This window comes from Pseudorca crassidens, chromosome 8 (genome assembly GCF_039906515.1).
Source record: "Pseudorca crassidens isolate mPseCra1 chromosome 8, mPseCra1.hap1, whole genome shotgun sequence".
In the NCBI taxonomy this organism is placed as follows: Eukaryota; Metazoa; Chordata; class Mammalia; order Artiodactyla; family Delphinidae; genus Pseudorca; species Pseudorca crassidens.
This window is the reverse complement of record NC_090303.1, coordinates 66,381,336-66,402,894: the sequence shown is the minus strand read 5'-3', so window position 1 is coordinate 66,402,894 and position 21,559 is coordinate 66,381,336. Positions and strand designations below refer to the sequence as shown.

The window sequence follows — 21,559 nt, the reverse complement described above, 5'->3', positions numbered from 1 at the left end:
TCAAGGGTTTGAGCCACTTTGTGGTAAGGAATACTATGTAGAAAGGCATTTCCCAAACATTCAAATGTTTCAGCCAAAGCACACTGCACTGTATTGACAACGATGGGAAAACAGGCAGAGAATGTAGTGTGCAGGGGATGCTCCGTTACTCAACACAATGTCCCTCGACTTTTCAGGAGTATTGGTGAATTGGACAGGACACATTCACAAAGTGGGCCTTCTCAGGTTCTGTGATGTTAAAGAATTGAATTCTGGTACGCTCAGGAGTGAAGGAAATAAAGAAAAATTTTTTAGGCATGAGTTTCTACAGGGAATAATTTTTAGTGATGGGGTTATCTGCTATCAATTATAGCAGCAGTAGATTTGAAAATTACAGAAAGTGCCTTTTGTTCACGTGGTACTTTGACAGCAGTGACAGGCTCCACAAAGGAGAAAGCCCCTGGGGCGTGAAATGATTTTAGACGTGAGTTTCTTATTGTCAAAGAGCAGGCATTTATGAGGGGGTTTGAGGGTGGGGAGAAGATCTCTGATCTACTCCAGATCTTTTCTAGAAGTTTATTAGGACAGGCTGTTCCTCTCCCCCAGATTTCATGGCGTAAGTTGATTTACATATGGAGCACGGTTTGAACGAAACCATCCCCATGGACTTGACTGCCCCCTGAAGGCAGTAAGTACATAAATAACTCCAGCAGAAGGCAGCCCAGAAGAGTTAAGAGAGAAGGACAAAAGCGCTTTGAGGCCATTTCTGTTAGGTACAAAGACAAATGTCAGAAGCTCCGCTGCTTCTAATTTTTTATCAGATGGTGGAGTGTCGGGCCTTTGGCTGGAATTTGCTGGTCTATTATTATATCTGCTTTCCACTGTATCCTACAGTGGCTATTTTTCAATACATAGGATTTAGCTTTACCAAAGCATTTTTTAAAAGCACTTACGATTTTTTTTTTTTTAATGTTGGTATTAGTGCACTTAAGCTGTGGGAGACAGTGGTGCTCTGGTCAAGCCAAGACCAGATAAATCTGCCCTCAGCATTCCAGGGAGGACCCCAAAAGCAGCAACTGTGCCCAGCACTAAAGGGATCAGAAGGCATTTGGTGAAGCCCTTGTCACTTCTTCTTCTTCTTTTTTTTTTGGTTGTCTTTATCCCTCACTAAACATTGATCTCCCCTGAGAACTGAGCTGGATTAAAATCAAATCAGTTATCTCGAGGGGATCCAAGTGGCCTCTCCTAAAAAGACATTGCCAATGCCCTCTCTCTGCTTCATCTCACTTCTATTTACTGTATTTACTGTACTAGTTCCTGGTGTCTCCTTGCCAGCCCAGAAGCTATGGGAGGGCAGGCGTGTCTGTTCACCCCCAGATCTCCAGGGTCCTCACCACATCCCTGTGCTGGGAACAAATCATTTTCTTCTTCAGTAAGAAACAGGGCAACATGTATTGAGTTCTTTTTTTAAAAAAAGCATGTATTGCTGAATGTGTGTTCATTATTGAATATTTAGAAAACACAGAAAAGAACCAAAAGGAAAAGTTATCAACAATAGTTGTTATGGCCTATTTCTTTGCAGAATTTGTTTTTGTATGTGTAAAATCTGATAGCCTGTTTTTTTCTTGCTTAGCACAATATCATAAATGTTTTCTCTTACTTTTATTTCTGTATGTATTGAGCACCTACTGTGTAGCAGGAACTGTGCTAGGCCCTGTAGATGCTTGAGATGGACCTTAAAACGCAAAGGGGTATTTCCAAAGCAGAGAAGCAGGGGACCCATAATTAAGGCAGAGGGACTCCACCTTCAATATTGTGGACAATGAACTTTAAGCTAACAAGGGCAGCCAAAAAGGACACCATAATAGAAATTTGCAGCTAGATCTAGTGTCTTATAATGACCCTACCAGAAATACTTACTTGATACAATAGGAAATTTTCCAGGATTTATCAAAATCCCAGAAAAGGACAAAATTGCAGTCAGTAAGGTCAGTGTTTGAATGGGGCCATTTCCTAAGCAGTCTTTCTGTTAAAGACATCGATGTCTTAAAAATGAGGATTGTGATGAACTGTCTTGGCCCTGCTGTCAGCCAATCAGAATGGACACTGGGTGCCATGTTGGATCAAGGTCTGAAGATGCCCACCAGACTGTACCGTGACATTGGTCCCTACGTTGACTGATCACAGGGAGGTCTGGGGAGTCCTAAGGAGAGGCTGGATGGCCAAGGCAGTGATGGGGAACACTCAGGGACACAACTGCTCACCAACTGGAACAGTAGTGCTTCAGTGGTTTAAGAAGCATACACTGTACAAGTGCATCCTGGCCACAAGACCTACCTGGAGAGCAACTTCTTTTCTCAAGTTGCTAACGTGCGCTCTTAGCTGTCAGCGGGCCTGCTGCCTGTGACACAAGAGCCGTGGTTTGCCGTCCTTTGAACTTGAGCAAGTGGAATATGATTTGGGGCAGACACTAGGGAGAGGGGTTCAGAGCCAGTCCATGCAGCTGGCTCTGCCCCCCTCCTTCCTAAAGAACCTCCTGGAAAATTCACTCTAACCCAGGCTCCCACTGAGCAGTCGCACCTCCACTCATGTACACACAACGTGGCTGAGGTCTTCAGAACACACGGGGCTCCATGGTGGAGGAAGGCATCTCCCAGGGTGAAGAACACGCAAAATGGTCATGTAGGGACTCAACTCCTGAAAAAGGCCAGCATCTCCCAAGAGGCCTCTCCTGCTGACCAGCCAGCTCCAAGTCCTATCCCAGTACCTGTATTTTCTGCTTAGGTGAAGGGACAACGTTCCCAGTTACCTGGACTGAGAACTATGGCACTCTCCCTGAACCTCAGCTTCCCTACTGATTTGGGTGAGGGGATAGCTGGGGCTGAAAGACAGTTTTCCAATCAAACTATCAATGACTGAGCAGGGGCTATCAGGGTAGGCCCTGGACTAGAGGCCTGACATGATGTCCTGTAATCCTCACAGCACCCTATGAGGTCAGTAGCTATAATTCCCACATTGCAGATAATGAAAATAGGGCTTTCGTATATGTCAAGGAATTCTGGGGATACTGAGGGGCTCAGAATATAACTTGCTTAAGGATTCACAGCTAGTCAGCAGCAGAGCTGGAGTTTGAACACAGACATGTAAACCATCACCCAAGTTCTATTAGGGCCACACAGGAGACAGCCTGAGGAGGAGTATGGCAGGGTCAGGACATTTGAGGAGGGGGAACCAAAGCTCTGGGAAGCAGTGCTGGAAGCGAATACTTCCCCTCCCCCACCCCCTGCCCCAGGTTACTTTTCTCCCAACCCTCCCCAAAATACACAGATATGGAGCTCCACAACAAAAGTTATTGGTAATAATTAGCTAACCCTTTATACTTGCAACATAAACTCAGAAGATACCCTTGGATGCTCTAGAAATGGGGATGTCAAAGCAGGAGAAGAAGAGGTGAACAAGAGGTGGAGTCAGCTCGAATGGCAGCTGTCATCCGTGCTTCTGTCCTGCAGCACAAGGCACTCAGATTGTCTGTCGACCGCCTCCTGCCCTGAGGCTTTCAGATCCAAAAGCAAGTTACTGAGTTTAGCATAGCGGGCAGGAAGACGGAGGTTCAGATGGCATCTCTGTCGGACACTGGCTCTGAGATCTTCAGACAGCTTCTTAGCTTTTCTGCATCTTAATTTCCTCATCTGTAAAAAGGTCATATATCTCAGAGTTGCTGTGAAGATTAAATAAGATAATATTTGTGAAGTGCTTAGCGTGGCATCTGGCACAGTGCAAATCCCTTAATAAAGAGAGTTATTAACATGAAATTGCTTTCTTGTGAATTATTTTATCAGAAATTTATGGAATAATTCCTTTATTACTAGGTTACGAACTTAAAAAAACCTAACTTTGGAAAACACGGAGAAAGGAAAGATGAGTCACAAGTTGTAATATTGTCTAACTTAATTTTTATAGGAGACGTGGAAATTGACACTAGAGAAGGCAAGACAGATTGTCAAGAAATCCCCAACTCTGGTAAGCAACCAACGGGGAGAATGCCAGCATTTTCCTTGGCACGTTCACCTCCAAAGACCAGGGGCTACCCCGGACGCAAACCCACAACACAACACGCCACAGATGAATTGGGTTGGAATAGGAATATGAGCCCCTACCTCTTTTTTCTCCTCTCTTCTCTCTAGAGCAGCGTTTCTCAACTCTGGTTGTGGGCACCGTCCTGGGCCTTGTAGAATGTTAGCAGCATCCCTGTCCTCTACCCGCTAGGTGCCAGCACCCACCCCCACAATAGTCGTGACAGCCAAAAATGTCTCCTGGCATTGCCAAATATCCTCTGGTACTCACTGTTGAGAACTGCTGCCCTCCGGTAGACCGCATTGGAGGAGGCTGTATGCTCCTGCTTCTCCACTTTCTATATATGTGATCTAGGCTGAGCCTCAGTTTCCCTATCAGTGAGGTAGGGACAATAACAGTGTTCCTTTCTCAAAGCATGGATGTCAGGACTAAGAGAGTTGATGTGTGGGGGGTGTCTGGTATCATGCCTGGGACTTATCAAGCACTCTATATATGCCAGCTAAAATCATCACCATTATTATTCTTTTCCTCTAATTTTTCCTCTTTGCAGTCATAGTTTTATTCAACAGAATGCCTAGTTCAAATCAGTTATCATTAAGTCAAGTATTTGACTTGGGCCCTGGTGGCCAATCAGCCCCAGTTGAAGAGGAAGCAGAAAGGTAAACCTTTAAAGAACACTGTCTCCCTAATGCTAGCAGTCCTGGCAGGAAGGAAGCATTCATCAGAGATGAGAGGGCATGGCCTTCGTCCTTGGCTTCTCTCTACTAGCCCTGATTCCATACATTCAAAGTAGTATTGATTTGGCAACATGGAAATAAAGGGGAGGAAAATTCCTCATGGCTTGGTTTGTCAGACCTAACAAATAAAAACAGAGGATGCCCAATTAAATTTGAATTTCAAATAAATAATGAATAATTATTTAGTGTAAGTATGTCCAGTACAATATTTTATTTGGCAACCCTACTTGTGGTGGGCACATGGGTTTTGACGTACAAGGCTGATACATGTTGCATGACAGTATGTGGCATTTCTGCACAATTGATTAATCAATCACACTGCCTGCATCTCCAATTATTATTTAATTCAGTGAGTAATTAAAGGCCAACCATAGCTGGTTCAGCTAATCTTCTTAAGTTATTGAATAAGAAACTGAAACATCACATGAAACCCTTGACCACCACCTTCAGAACTCTAAACAGACTGGAGAATAATACCGTTTCTCTCTTATTCTTCTCAACATGCATCTAAAAACTTATTCTCAGGACATCGTTTACTTCACTAGTACAAACTGCCTTGGCATTAACTCAAAGACTAATTAGGACTTTATAATTTTTCATTTCTGTCACCAGAATTGTGAGCATAATTCATGGGGCAGGATTCCAATCATGACTTGCAAGAAGCCAAAAAAAAAAAAAAAAAAAATCAACTGAACAATTCACCAATTAAAAAAAAAAAAAACTCCTCAAAAACCTCCTCCAACTTATTTACTCTCTAGATTAAAGCTATCAGGGAAAAAATAATCAGGAAATGCAAATAAGCATCTTGAAAAACTGCTCAGAAGATATTGGCTGCAATTAACTCCATTGTGAAGGTTGATGTAACTGCCGACCTAGCCAGAATGTGGAGAGAAACAGAATAGGTTGCGTGTCATTTCAGCACAGCCTGTCAGATGGGGAATCCAGACTGGGGAAGTGTTTAGTGTTACTGAAGGGAATGGAATGTTCCAGAGAAGATCTGCCTCTCAAGGAGGTCCCGAGAGGCTCCTCGGGGGGTCTTCGTGGATTTGGCAGAACACTTAGCATCTGAGGGTTTAGAACACCTGAGTCATGGCATCAATTTATTTAATTATCACAAAAACTCCTACAAAGTAGATAGCATATTTCTGTTATCAACCCTATTTTACAGATGAGAGGACTAAGGGTGAGAGGTTAAGTAATTCCCTCACTCCACATAGCTAATAAGTGAGAAACCCATCATTTACATCCAGATTTAGCTTCTTCCAAGTTTCTACCCCTTCCACTATTCCAATAGCTCTCAACCAGACCTCCTCAGTACTGAATTTCAGGAAGCACCATTCACATCACAGGTTATGTGAATATTAGAATCTTGTAGTGCACAACCTGTACTGCTGTACGTGATGGTCCTGATTTCCAACCTACCTACTCAACAGAACCATCTGGAAAGCCTTTAAAAATTGCTGCTGTTCAAACTTGCCCCAAGTAAAATAATCCAAGTAAAATTCAAGTAAAATAATACACAGCAATGGTTTAAAAGCACTTCATCACACAGAAATTCAATCTTAAGTTGGCTGTGTACAGAAGAGATGTTATGCTCCCGCTTTGACCCTCTATTTACCCCATTCACCTCATTCCATTTATTCAACCCCTGTTTGTTGTTCTGTATTCATTTAACATCCTGGGGTGGGAAAGCTCCAGATGCAAGCAGAAGCTGGTTAAATAGATGGCAAAATAAAGATGCTGCCTGACTCCTGTGCCCTGGGACAGCCCGGATTTGAGACTTTCATTTTAGATGGGATTACATGCAGTCAGATGTGATGTTTTAAATCCATTGCTGAGTTAATAACAGCCCACATTCTGCCTCTATCTAGTAAGGTTTGAATTGAAAGGAAGGGGCTGCCAAACGTGCAAGTGAGGACCTCTGTGCTGTTGCTCTGTGTCCATCTAAGTTCCCTTTGCAAGTTTATAAGAAGAGGTTAGTCCTTCCCGTACTGTGTGATGAAAAGGCTGCATGATCAAACAGAGGGAATTCTGGGGGTCCCTGGACAAGTTGCATCATCTATTGCCCACATCCTAGATCTAATTTCTGCACAGTGAATGTCAAAGACAGCTGCAGCCTTCAGGCTGAATTTTGACAGTGAACAGCTGTGCAATTATAACATTTTATTCCATTGTATCCCTTGTATAGTAATTATCAGGCTGTTGTATAAATTTTTTAATGTATTGGTTATCATCAGTGTTAAAATCTACATTGCCATTTCGTTCATTAGACCAAGGCCTTCAGACTAAAGTAAATATTAAAAGAAGTAGCTCACACATTCAAATGCAGTCTGACTCTGGGTCTTAGAATGTATCTCTTTCCAAATTGCCACCGATGTTGGGTATAATTGCACGCTGTTGTTTATTTTACAGTGTATCTACACGGCTCATCTCAATCAGTTACCAGGTCTCTAAACACCCCTCCTTTGCACCACCATCCTCCCCCTCCTACCTCACATCTGTGGTTCCCAACCAGGGGCAATGTTGTCCTCCCTCCGCCTCTCCTGGAAACGTTGGCAACATCTGGAGACATTTGGGGGCTTCTGGCATATAGTGGCTAGATGCCAGATATTCTGCTAAACATCCTACAATGCACAGGACAGCCCACGACAAAGAATTATTCAGGACCCAATGGCAGTAGTGCTGAGGTTAGAAACCCCGGGATCACGTCTCGGATCCTTATCTGCCAACAGGTCTCTCTGTCCCATATTGCTTCCTCGAGGTCTTCATGTCACCTGCAGAGATACCTTTCCAAAATACAAATGTGATCCCTCTGCTTAAGACCTTCCAGGATTCCCCACTGTCCTCAAGATAGCATGTAGTGCAGTGTCCTAGGCTTGTCCTAATGTCTCCTTCCTTCCATGGTTCACCGTGTTCTCCCAGTTCCTTATACTCCAGCCAGGTTGAAATGTTTGGCAGTCCCCCAGGACTCCAGCCCAGCTCATGTGCCCACAGCACTGCAAGGGAGCTCCCTCTACCAGCGGCCGTGCTTTTCCAGCTTTGGTGTGTACTCCAGCCACCTGGGACCTTGTTAAAATGCAGATTCTGATTCAGCAGGTCAACTGAATCTGGGGCCAGAGACTTTAGTCCTGAAAGTTCCCAGATGGACTCAATGCTCCTGGTTTGTGAACACACTTTCATCAGCTAGAACCTAGAGCAGTGGTTCTCAAACCTTAGTGAGCATCAGAATGACGGGGAGGCTGTGAAAACACAGATTCCTGGGACCTACCCCAGACTTTCTGATTTACTAGATCGGGGCGAGCCCATGAATTACATTTGTAACAAGTCTGCAAGCTGTACTCGGAGTTGAAAAGCATAGAGCATCTGTCTCTTCCTTCCCACCTGCCTCCTATCTGATTTCTGGGTCCTTGCCTGCCTCCTCCTCCAGTTCCCAGAAAGCCATATTAATGCCTGGACCACCACGGACATCACAGAGCATGCTAAGAGCTGGGCTATTCACCCCGATGCTCCACTAGACAGTAAGCTGCATGACAACAAGGACAGTCTTTTCTGTCTCCAAATCTTGCATGCTAATCAGCGTTTTTCCTCATCCTAGAAAGTTGGGCAGGCATCCTGAAGATCCTTAAAAACCTCATTTATAACCAGAAAAGGTTACCTGTTCACCTTTGCTAGTGTCAAAATATTACCAATGCTGTTAATACCACTCACAGCCATCTGAAGAACTTTTTGGGCTAGAGGGAATCACTACAGGTTTCCCCGCTATCCAAAAGTAAAGCATTCCTATGAAGTCTTTCCTAAGGCAAAGAAGCAATTACCTTAGGACACATCTTGCTAACAGATGCACAAAATAAACTGAGATCAAGCACAGAGGCTCACAGACACAGTTCAAAGCTATGGTGGCCTGATGCTGAGATGCTCAGTGTGGTTTCTGGGGAAGGAGCTGGGCAGTGCCCCTCTCACTGTTCAGGGTCCTCGCTGCCTCTCCACTGGCTCCTGAAAAACAAACGATGAACGTTATTTTTACTTTGTTTTTTTTTTTTTTTGCGGTACGCGGACCTCTCACTGTTGTGGCCCCTCCCATTGCGGAGCACAGGCTCCGGACGCGCAGGCTCAGCGGCCATGGCTCACGGGCCCAGCCGCTCCGCGGCACGTGGGATCCTCCCGGACCGGGGCACGAACCCGTGTCCCCTGCATCGGCAGGCAGACCCTCAACCACAGCGCCACCCAGGGAGCCCTATTTTTGCTTTTGGCATTTTTTTTTTGTGAGAGCAAAAAAACTACTTTGGATTTCTTTCAGTTCGTGAGGAGGTAGTAGCCTAGGTCTTTCACAGAAACAAAGTGGTGTGAAGCGAACTTTTGAAAAGCGCACTATCTCTCCCTTTGCTGATAAATGCTGGTTCCTTACATTTTCTACCCTGTTGATTTTTTCTTTTGTCTGAGAAAAGCATCAAGGGAACTGCAATCTTTCTAAAATCATTACTTGGTAAAAAGCCAGGGCTTTTAATTTATCCCACAAGCTAGAGTCTTATGGAAACTGCTGTTTGAAATCCCTTTGTTCGGGAAGCTTTGAGGGGCTTCATCTATACACCCCTCCTTCCTCTACCCCGCCTCCCCCAGGGAAGGGACCTTCCTTCTTCCTTCTTCCTAAGCCAGTGTCTCTCCCGTTAGTCTTTATTTTATCTCATAACAGGAAGGAATTATTTTATTTGAAAACAGTCTTTATTTTCAAATCCTTTTTTAAAGCCACTGAGGGCAGTGAGGAGAGGAACGTTGTCTGAGTAGAATGGACCAAGATGGGCCAGACCCTTTTGGGAAGAGGTGGAAAAGAGATGAAGGTGGGACTAGCTGGCTGGGGGAGAAGGGGAAGCCTTCAGGCTGAGGAGCCGGCATGAACAAAGGCACACAGGTGGAATGAATATGGAGCGTGGAAACAGGAACAAGAGGTAAATTTAGTTAACTAAAATGACCCAGATTCTGGAGAAAGAAGAGTCCAGAAATCCAAACTGTGGAGCCAAGAGGAGAGGAAGGGCCTTGAGAAGTTGGAAAATCATCCCTTGAACTAAACAACTCTTTTTTTGTTTTTCTCTCCAGACATATTCCAGAAGTGGTTCTGATATTTGTTCACTCCCATTTTTGGCCAAGATCTGTCAGAAGATTAAATTGTACGTATACAAGTTCCCCTTCCTAAGCACTGGCAGGGGATAGCATCTTTGGTTGTCCCTGTTTTCTAATGACTAAAATGAATTTCAAGTTAAAAGGCATCTTTCTGAAAGTGAAAGTGTTTCTTGCTCATGACTTGTACAGAAACTAGAAGACAAATTAGCTCAGAACAAATCATTTTGGAAATATACTGAATACCAGCATCTTTGAACCTCCAGCCTGACTTACTGCCCCGGACTGGAATGCAGCCTGCCTGCCAGTGAGACTTGTGAGTGGCTCAGGGCATGCTCGCACCGCACCTGGGGACAGGACAGCTCCTCCTTGCTGTGTAAGGTACAGACAAGGTTGGCCAGGGACTCTCTGAGCATCTTTAGAACCAGGCACTCACAAGGCTGGAAAAGGACCATTTTTTCACAGAGCCCAACCTATTACCTAGAAAATCTAGCTCTGCTATGTATGAACAGGATTCCTAATACAGAGACACGGTCCAAAGTTCCCAAGCCCTCCTGTCTCCGTTTAAAATCCCATGCTCCCTCCAGCTGCACTCTGAGTCTGAGGTTATGCTGGGTGTTATAGTAATCACCATCCAAAACATTAAAAGGTGGAACAGTCCTGCGAAGCATGTTGGACTAAGCGGCAAAATAGCGTAGGTCCACCTTCCACTCGGCTGCTCCCCGTGCGACTGTGGCAGAGGCTGCTGCCAGGCAGTGTGTGGCACTGTTCTGGGGTCCAGATGCTGAACTTTCAATGCACTTCTGCACTGAGTTCTCACAATTCCATGAAGTAGGGATTATCATTATTTCCATTTTGCAGAGAAGGAAACTGAGTCTTACAGAAGTAACTCCTCCCAGCCATGAGGACCCAAGATACACCCCCAAGTATATTGGACCCCACTTGTTCTTTGGAAACATCCAGTTTCTTGACTCTTGTGCAACGCTGCCTCTTGAGCCAACTTTGAAGACTTGAGCCACTTAATGTCTCTGAGCTTCAGTTTCCCCATGTTGAAACTCAAGCTATAGACCCATTTGGAAAGTTTTTAAAATGCAGACTCCTTGGCCTGAGACCTGGTGGGGCAGCGTGGCATGTTCCTAGGTTCCTGGTTGACTGTGTCCTCCCTAGCGCTCTCACATTCTATTGCAGGAGGCAGACCGCAGATGCTACCTGTACAGATGACGCTTTAATGACTCAAAATAATGTTCCTTCACTGTGAGACATTCACAGAGACCGCTCGGTCTGCCCTGGCCCCGCTGCTTTTATTCTCACTCTCCCATAGGCAGTTCCTAGCACTTGAGTGCATTCCGGTCCAGCCTGGCTCTCATGGTGGGGAGTTAGAGGGAAGAACTCCCCAGAGGTGACAGTCAGGCTGAACATCTGGACTGAGAGGCTGTATTGGTTTCCGAAGGCTGCTGTAATAAAATACTACAAGCTAGGTGGCTTGAAACAACATAAATGTATTCTCTCCCCATCTGGAGGCTGGAAGTCTGAAAGCAAGGTGTTGGCCAGTTCCCTCTGAGACTCTGCTCCCTCTGAGCTTCCCTCGGGGACTCTGGGTCGAATCCTTCCTTGCCTCTTAGCTTCTGGTGGTGCCCGTCCATCCTTGGCAACCCTGGGCTTGCAGCTGTGTCATTCCAATCTCTGCTTCCCTCTTCTTATATAGCCGTCTTCCCTGTGTGTCTGGTTTTCCTTTTGCAACCAGTCATATTGGATTAGGGTCCACACTTATGGCCTCATCTTAATTCAGTAACATCTGCAAAGACCCTTTTTCCAAGTAAGTTCACATTCACAGGGAGCAGGGGTTAGAACTTCAACATTTCTTTCTGGTGAACACAGTTCAACCCACAATAGAGGCCCTTTTCCTATGTTCCTCCATCCTTCATCTCATGAGCTTCATGGACGCTAAACTCATTGAACATCCCCCGTCTGCTTTGAAAGTATCTCAGGAGAGGAGGCGGCTGTGCATCTGACCCACATTCAGAGCCTCTTAGGGATCCAAGAGTTTAAAAACTTTTCCTGGTTCATCTGCCCACATAAGCTCCTGCAAGCCAACTGTGCAAAGTGCGGACTTGGATCCTGGAACATTTATCAATCTCGCTTTTCACGAATAGAAGTGGAGGCAGAGACCATCAGGACATGAGGAGTAGAGGGTAAATATCGGACATGAAAGAAAGTGAAGGAGGCTAAGATGCAGCCAGGTCCCAAGCCCCCGACCATTTCATCATGCTTAACTCTTGTTGAATCGAGACCCCTGTCCCCTCCTTGCTGAAAGCCTCATTGCATTTTCTGTGTCAAACCAAACGTGGGCCCTCAGGACCTAAAACGACAACTCTTCAATTGAACCACCTTTGAAAACCTGAATTCAAGAGCATCTGTGGCCAGGGATTTTCCTGGCCCAATTTCAAAGGGAAATTTTTTCATGAAAAAGCAAAAGCAGTATGTTTTTCTTCTTTCTAAAAATCATTGTGCTTCTAGTATAATTCGTACCGGGTCATGAATTATTCAGTGCTGCATGGGTTATAAAGCACATTTAAATGCAGCCTCGTTTATTCTTTAAAACAACCTGTGGCTCAGTAATAATAATGACAAGTAAAAGTTATCTGATACTGTCTCTGCAGCAGGAACTCTTATAAATGCAACCCTGTTAGACAACATTTTTTTGGTCCCCTTTTTAAAGATGTAAAGCCGTTTGTCCAAGGTCACAGAACTAGTCATGGATAAATATGGTGTTTGAACCCAGCAGCCTGGTTATAAAAGTCAGGCTCAGAGCCACAACATTGCCTGTCCCTTGACTCAGAGCCTCACTTTCAGATGAGCAAGTCGGTTCTAGTTTATTTAATGCTTGACCCACTAGCACAGTCAGCAGGAGGTAGAGACAAAGACCTATGTGTCTTCTATTACATAATCCTTCCCTAAAATCCCCTCCAGTAAGAATGCCTTTTTGGCTCTGTGCCTCTCTTGTCCCCATCCTGTTTGGTCTAATGCCTTCATAAACAAGACGAAAAGACAGCTCTCAGAATGGGAGAAAATATTTGCAAATGAATCAATGGACAAAGGATTAATCTCCCAAATATATAAATAGCTCATGCAGCTCAATATTAAAGAAACAAACAACCCAATCCAAAAATGGGCAGAAGACCTAAATAGGCATTTCTCCAAAGAAGACATACAGATGGCCAAGAAGCACATGAAAGGATGCTCAACATCACTAATCATTAGAGAAATGCAAATCAAAACTACAATGAGGTATCACCTCACACCAGTTAGAATGGGCATCATCAGAAAATCTACAAACAACAAATGCTAGAGAGGGTGTGGAGAAAAGGGAACCCTCTTGCACTGTTGGTGAGAATGTAAATTGATACAGCCACTGTGGAGAACAGTATGGAGGTTCCTTAAAGAACTAAAATTAGAACTACCATATGACCCAGCAATCCCACTACTGGGCACATACCCAGAGAAAACTATAATTCAAAAAGACACATGCACCCCAATGTTCCTTGCAGCACTATTTACACTAGCCAGGACATGGAAGCAACCTACATGCCCATCGACAGACGAATGGATAAAGAAGATGTGGTACATATACACAATGGAATATTACTCAGCCATAAAAAGGAACGAAATTGGGTCATTTGTTGAGACATGGATGGATCTAGAGACTGTCATACAGAGTGAAGTAAGTCAGAAAGAGAAAACAAATATCGTATATTAACGCATGTGTGTGGAACCTAGAAAAATGGTACAGATGAACTGGTTTGCAGGGTAGAAGTTGAGACACAGATGTAGAGAACAAACATATGGACTCCAAGGGGGGAAAACTGCAGTGGGGTGGGGATGATGGTGTGCTGAATTGGGCAATTGGGATTGACATGTATACACTGATGTGTATAAAATTGATGACTAATAAGAACCTGCAGTATAAACAAACAAACAAACAAAAAGACAACTAATACTAAACTTTCTTTGGGTTATTTGTATGGAAATATGTTAATATAAACGTTTCAGACATTACATGAAATTTCTAAAAGTCTTATATGTTCTGGTATGATGTTAAAAGTTATAATTCTAGTTATTACTTTAAAATATATATCTCAGAAATAACTAAATTTCCTTGTCAATTGCAAAAAAAGAAAGCCAATGGAGGTGTCTCCACCCATGGGCAGCTTTCCAGCTCCCAGCCTAGCTCCGGTCGCTTGGCTAGCCTCCTCCATACTCCATGCTTGCTGGTACCTGCTCCTGCACCCTGTTCTTCTCTGGCTGCTTCCCCATCAGTCTCCCACCCCCACCGACAGCTCTTGGAGAGCAGGGATACCATTTCTTGGTAAACTTTTTATCCCTGGTTCCTACCACAGTGCTTAGTTTTAGTAGAGACTCTGTAGAAACAAGGGAATAAATAAAGAAAAAGCACTACTTTATTAGAAAAACAAATGTTTAGGATACCAGGCTACTACCATGGGGCAACCAAGTTTTTGGTTGTTTTCTTTTGATCAGAATTCACAGTGCCTATATACTGCCTATTTTCTATTGTAGCAGTGGTAGGACAGGAGGGTCCCCTCTTAATAATTTAGTCTTTTTATTGAATTTCCAAATGCATGAACCCACATATGTATTATTTCACATAAATTCACACAGACTTACCTTAACTGTGGTTTGTTTTTGGTTTTTTTGCGGTACGCGGGCCTCTCACTGTTGTGGCCTCTCCCGTTGCGGAGCACAGGCTCCGGACGCGCAGGCTCAGCGGCCATGGCTCACGGGCCCAGCCGCTCCGCGACATGTGGGATCCTCCCGGACCGGGGCACGAACCCGTGTCCCCTGCATCGGCAGGCGGACTCTCAACCACTGCGCCACCAGGGAAGCCCTAACCATGCTTTTAATTCGTCATTCTTTACCTTTTTTCATTTGTTCCTTCTTGCCCCTGCCCTGCTCTTTCCTCCCACATCGTCCTTGTCCCCACCACAAGGTGAGCCGTGTAAATACGTCAGGATGTGTCCTTCCATGGTTTTCTCTGCTCTCATTTTATCTTACAGGGATGCACGTAACGCATCCACACGCATATGAAACAGAGTCATGCTGGCCCTGGAGTACTGCCTGGGACTCAAATATGAGGCAGATACACATGGACATTTTATTCTCCCTAGTTTTCTTTTGTTGTAATGCCCCAGTTTCATGACATAATTTTAGGCACTTTGAACTTGAATAGCTCACCATTATGTAACGAATGCCATTCAGCTGCAATCACAATTGCTCCCTGGGTCAAGGCTGCTAGCCCAACCCCAGATAGTCATAGGGCAGGAGCAACAAGCAGGTGATTAGCTGCACCAGCCAACGTGGTAACTGGGGTTCTAGGTATTTTCACTGTAAGTTTCTCTGCCTTAGACAGCCTTGCTGCCAAAAACATTTTTGCCACGTAACTAATTAGCCATGATTTTGCTGTAAAGATAAAACAATGAAAAATAAAAGAGACATTAAGAAGGACATCATGAAACATGAAAAATGAATTACAAAATTAAAGAGACTTTATTGCTAAATACAGAACATCTGAATATATTTAAAGTGTGTGTATATTTCATGGCGATACTGCGCAAATGACTGATCTTATTTCGTGACTTGTACATAAGCACTTGTCTTCCAGGTTTTTCATTCTTAGTATTTTACACACTGTTTTTTCTTGTCGATTCTTCTCCTCGTTTGGCATCACACTTTTTCTTTTTTGCTAAGATTTCTTCCTTCGTTAGGAGAGGTATCAGTTTCCAGATACTAGGATGCATGTTTATACCTAAGCTTTGTATTGTGTTGTGAAAGCCTCTACACCGTTGTGTTCTTGGCATCTTGTAACATGTCTGTTGATACACATTCCAAAGTTCTATGGGAAATGTGAGTTCAAATCTGCAACTTTCAGGCCCTCAACCTCTTTCTCCTCCATTGTAGTGTGCTTCAAAATCAGAAACCAATTCCTGGGGCAAATCATCATCATCTGTCATGACTTTTGTATGATATATATCAAAACAAACTATCAACCAGTCATTTTACCTTTTATGGCAAAATTGTCTTATGACCAATTAGTTATGCAGTGAAAATGTTTACAGCAAAAATGCTTGCTGCAAAGGTGCTTACGGTAAAAATACCTAAAAATAGTGGACACGCATAACTGGACGGAACATTGTGTGGCTGGGAACCTGAAAATCTGAAGAGAGTCCATGGATTGGATTCGAGATGTCTCCAGAAACTAAAATGTCATAAGAGCAGACACCTGATTCCTGTTTGCCCAACCCTAGAAACCATCCTTGGAATAACTGTTACCATTGCACATAATAATGAAAAGAGCTAATATTTTGTGAGTACTTATCACATGCTTGGCACAGGTCTTCCTTGCTTCATACGCAACAATGCTATTAGTCTTCGCAACAGCCCTAGGAAGCAGGTACTGACACTGGCCCTATTTACAAATGAGGTAACAGTTGTACAAACAGATTAAACAAGTTGCCCAAAGTTACATACCAAGTAGATGGCAGACCTGGGATTCAAATCCAAGGAGTCTAATTTCAGAACCTAGAGCTATGTTAGGGGGCTTCCCATACTTTTCCTTCCTACTAGAGCACCCACACCCATCACCCAATTACTTGCTTTGAAAATGCTTTCTCATCCTTTAGCTTCCACCTTAAGATCACCTCCTTCCCTGTGTAGAGTTAGGAATGTTTTCCCTCTGGGTGCACAACCCTCTTATAGAATTTTCTCCATAGCACTGTGGTTATCTGTTGATGCCTTGTTTCCCGCCACCCATCATTAAGCTCTTCTAGCATAGGAAATGCATCTTATATTCAGCCCTGATATCTAATATGATGCCTGGCACATGCAAGGACTTCAAAAATGGCTGTGGAATGAATGAATGAATGAATGAATGTTTCAGCATACAACCAGATACCTGTAAGGATACACAAGGTATCAAGTTTAGATCCAATTTTGCAGAAGTAATAGTAGTGAAAGTCAACAATGCTTTATCCAAAACAGAGCCAGATGTGATTTCGAATTCAGATTTTAAGAAAGTAACATACTATATACCATAACTCACCTAACACTCCCAGCACCTCCTAATCAGACAAATTTATATGTCAGCAATGAAATATATGGATAGTCACACTAAATAAGGTATAGCTTATGAATTGCCTTAGACCAGTTTGGGTCAAGTTTTGCCACCAAATGTGTTAGCTGCAAAGTTGAAAATAAGAAACAACTCTTGGTGTTCAGACCTGTTTGGATCTGGGGGCTATGAATAAGGGATTGTGGAGTTTATGTAAATTGCAATTTATGTGACTTATGATGACCAATCTACCCTCTCGTGTCTAGAATGTATGGTTTTGGTTTGTCACTCTGAGCCTTTAAAATAAGCAGGTAAAGGTTAATTTAATGAACTAACTTTCTAATTCTAGAGACAACTCATTGTTCCTTCCTTCAAGGACAAACTCTCATCCCCGAGATGGCAAAGGTGGAAAGGGGTAGCTTTGTCATCCTCAGTGAGACCTTTCGCCCAGAACCTTTTCTCAGACTGAAAATATAGCTCTTTGGGTCTGTTCGTCCTCTCTTTCTCTCTCTCCATCTCCCTCTCCCTCTGTGTCTTCCCTCCTTTTCTCATCTAGAAACATAAAATAGCTATCCAAGAGGTCAAATATGTACATGGGAGAAAACTACCTAGTCTTACAGGAGATGTCATCTCTCAAGAGGTCTATTAATGTGGACTTGTGGTGGGTCCACCATCTCAGAGCTCATAAGACAGGCTCCATACCACCAGTTAGGCTCCATGCTGGCTTTGGCTGAATTCACTTGACTTGAGACTCTCAGAACTGCTGAGAAGCTCTTGATTCAAAAGACCATTTACTAAATCCTATAAAGGGTCATGTGACTCCATCTATATTCTAGGCTCCAGGAATAACCTCACCCTGCCATATGATGGCACTTCCCTGCTACTCCGTAAGTGATTTTCCTAGAGGGAAACAGCATTTGCCTGTGGAAGCTGGGAAAAGTCTGGTAGTGAGATCTCAGGGGAAATCCTCACTCGGGGGTGTGTCCATGGTTTTGGCATGAATTGCTTGGTCATCAATCACAACAGAGCCCTTGGTTCCCCAGGCTCTTGAATGGGAGTGACAACTAAATTTTCAGATTCTCAGAATAAGTGGTTTAAAAGAGGAGAATCTTAAGAAAAGATTTCCATCACAGAATGTGTAAACTGTGTAGTACTGAGCTCGTTGACTGGACCAAAAACGTAGGTTCTTTCCTGAGGACCTCAACAGCCATATCCCGTGCCCTCTAAAACTTGAGTTCATTATATTTTAACTCCCCGTATAGGTCAAGTAAAAAGTCAGAGAGAAAATAGTTCTGTTGAGTGGAGAGCAGGGATGAGCAAAGTTTGACTGGTACTCTTCATTTTATTTTTATTTTATTTTTTAAATTTTTATTTAGGTCCTTAATTTTATTTTTAGAATGGGGTTCTGTCACATAAACTCAACACAGCCATATCTAAAAATGTCTCTATTTGTTTTCACAAACACCATTTGTTTTTTCTTAGCTCACCAGGTGTTTCTTTTCTTTTAGGGCTATACAAAATTCTTTACCATTCAAAGATGCAGATTCAGACAAATACAGTGTTTTCCCAGTAAGTATCATTAAGACTAACCAGATGTTTGCTAAATATTGCGTCGTTTCCTATAAATTTCTTTCCTTTAATAAGACAAGATTGAATGCCATTTGAATGTATTATTAATGTGATAATACACCATTTTATGATGTTTACAGACTTTTTGGTATCTTACTAATACATGGACCATCGAAGTGGATCTTAGTCCTAGACTGTTTTCATTTCCTAAAGCCATTCCCAGCTGGAATTCTCCACGGGGATAAGTTATCTTGAAATGTGTTGGGAATTGTTTTCAAAATTCTTAAACGTATTTTAACTTAAAGTGTGTGTGTGTGTGTGTGTGTGTGTGTGTGTGTGTGTGTTTATGTCTGTGTACACATGTTAGATTTAGAACAGTTAGGATGTCAGAATGTTCTCTGCGAAATTCAAGCAAGCAACAGATGTCACAAACTCTCCAAAGTAGGTGGGATCTCAAATACTCTACCTGGGAATGTGAGAAATAAAAACATTGTTTGACATTATCATGACTCTTGATTCTTTCAAATCAGACATGTCAAAAATATAATAAATCCACACAACTAACCAGTTTGGCTAGAGGTCTTTTAAATTATCCAGCAAAATGATTAATCACTGGACCAAATAAACCAATTGTTTTGGAGCCTTTGATAGAGAAAGTTCAGGGAGTTGGACGGTCCTGCTCTTTGTGGAAGTGCACATAGACGCATACACATGAACACACATGTACACAGACACGTGTACAAAACATGCATTCACATAACAACCCATGTGAATGCACACGTGCCCACGTGCATGCACATTCACACACATGCACCCCCATACACTCACATATCAGCACGCACCCAACAACACATATACACACGCATACACACACTCTCACATACACACACACTTCATCTGTGATTGGCCCTGGTACCATATTACATTTCACCTCACACAGGAGGTCTCAGCATATCATCTTAATTTTCTTAGTGATCTCTAGTGTTCCTAGACTGTATTTGGATTTAAAATGGCAGATGTCAGCACCCCTCAGACAGCTCTGATTGGCCTTCACTGTGGATAACGTCAAAGCAGAACTGACCCTTCCTGTGTGTGCTCTTCAATTTCAGACACTGCGGGGCTTTCACTGGCGAGGGAGAGACTGTAACGACAGCAACAAGATGGCATACCCAGGCAGAAGGTAACGGTCTCTGCTGGTCACTGATGTTGAAAATTACCTTCTGAAAGGGAGGCAGAAGGCATAATTATCTCCCTCAGCCTAGGGGATTCGTGCTTACAGAGAGAAGGGACCTCCATGTCCTAATTGAAGTAAAGCGCAATGAAAAAACAGTGTTTGTTCATTCATTTGCCCAAAAAATGCTCATCGAGCGTTGCCAAGCCCTCTGCATCATGCTGGGTGGTAAACCAATAGAAATAGGCCTCCTCTCGAGGAGTTCACAGTCTAGTGGGAGAAACACGTGAGCAGACAGGTTATTGTGGACGTTTATCCAGCCTCCTGCACGAGTTCTACAGGCAGCCCTGGGCCCAGAAAGAGTAGCCTCTTCCACCAGGAGGAGGGCGACGGGGGCAGAAAGCAGAGCACAGGTCACATTTTAGTCCCAGGCTGATCACATCTCAGACTTCAGACTGGGTATGCCAGCCTTCATCTTAGCTGTGACTACAGTGTGGAAGCGTTAACCAGATGTTTGGGACTTTAGAGGCATAACTTTAATGGTGCCACCTGTCTAAATGAAATGGACTGCAGATGTGTTCATTATTCCTATCAACATCATTCCACAATAATACCTCCCATGAATATAGTCAATTGTGAAAAGACTGCATTTGGTCCACAGTTCCCAGCAAACATCCAAAGCCAAGAGAATGGCAAAGAGGCCACGTGAGGCTTCTGTTGCCACAACACGCAATGGTGTGCATCACTTTTCCCTGAAGAAACTGTCGTCTATCGAAGACACTTGGTGTAGCACTCATTCATTCGTTCCTTCATTTGTGAAGCTGACATTCAGAGTGATAAATACATGCCAAAGACCAATGTTGATGTTTTCTTCGTAGGCCAGACAACTGGGATACACATCAGGATTCAAACTGTAATGGCATTTGGGTAAGAGACTAAATTCAAATTTAACCCTGTTCTCTTGCTTTCCGCCCTCCTCAAAAGCCCATTGCCTGTTTGCTTCAGTCAGACCTAAGGAAGAAGATGGTAGATTACAGCAACTCTTTTTCTGCTGTTGGAAGAGGGGCATAGAATCCAATCACATGTGAAGAGTGTCCATGATGTAATGAGAGTTGAGGCTGTCTCTGTCACAGCCACTATAAGTCTTGCTTAACGTAATTCACATCTAATCCCTTTATTCTGTTTGGAACAGTGTGAAATTAAATGGAGAGTGGTGTTAGCAAAGTTTTACAGCAACACAAAGAGCTATTGGAGCAAACCGCATGCTGTCACCATTTCATTGCAGCTATTTTTTTCTATTTCATAAGGCTAGTCAGGCAGAGCGGCAGTTATCTGTAGTTACCCCACTACCCACATCCTGAGGCACCTAATGCTGGTGCCCCAGTTCTCTATGAATAATAAATTAGCAGCTTCCAGGTAGAGAAAAGGAAAGGAAAGAGAAAAGCCAAACACTTAATCTTAGCACGGCAATGGCAGCAGATCCAATTTTGTGAGGTCTTGAGCTTATAGGAGTTGAGGGGTCCTCATGAAGAAAAAGAATACCAAATACAAAATCAAGAATAAAAGTATAATTAATTAGAACAATAAAAGAAATCTTAACAAATTCCTGGAGTCTTGGAAATTTAGGTCTCTTTCTTCTGAGATCTCTTTTCCAATTTACCAGGAGTGCTTATGTAGAAATATTGTTCTGCGTGCAGCCTGGCTCCTCTCCACCTAAAACACTCTATAGCTCCCAGCTGCTCCCAGCACTCACACAGGCAGGGATCGTACAAACAAGGAGCCTTGAAGTTTAAG

General features: G+C 43.4%; 1 protein-coding gene across 4 annotated transcripts in view; it reads left to right on the top strand.

Annotated features, from left to right (window-relative positions):
- The window catches only part of AOAH (acyloxyacyl hydrolase), a 173,772-nt gene that overhangs the window by 49,477 nt on the left and 102,736 nt on the right, over positions 1-21,559 (top strand). For all 4 annotated transcript variants that reach the window (XM_067746725.1, XM_067746726.1, XM_067746724.1 and 1 more), the window contains 5 exons: positions 3,940-3,999; positions 9,882-9,952; positions 18,534-18,594; positions 19,704-19,774; positions 20,644-20,692. In XM_067746725.1, coding sequence (XP_067602826.1) covers positions 3,940-3,999; positions 9,882-9,952; positions 18,534-18,594; positions 19,704-19,774; positions 20,644-20,692 — 312 coding nt within the window. The remainder of the gene's footprint in view (positions 1-3,939; positions 4,000-9,881; positions 9,953-18,533; positions 18,595-19,703; positions 19,775-20,643; positions 20,693-21,559) is intronic.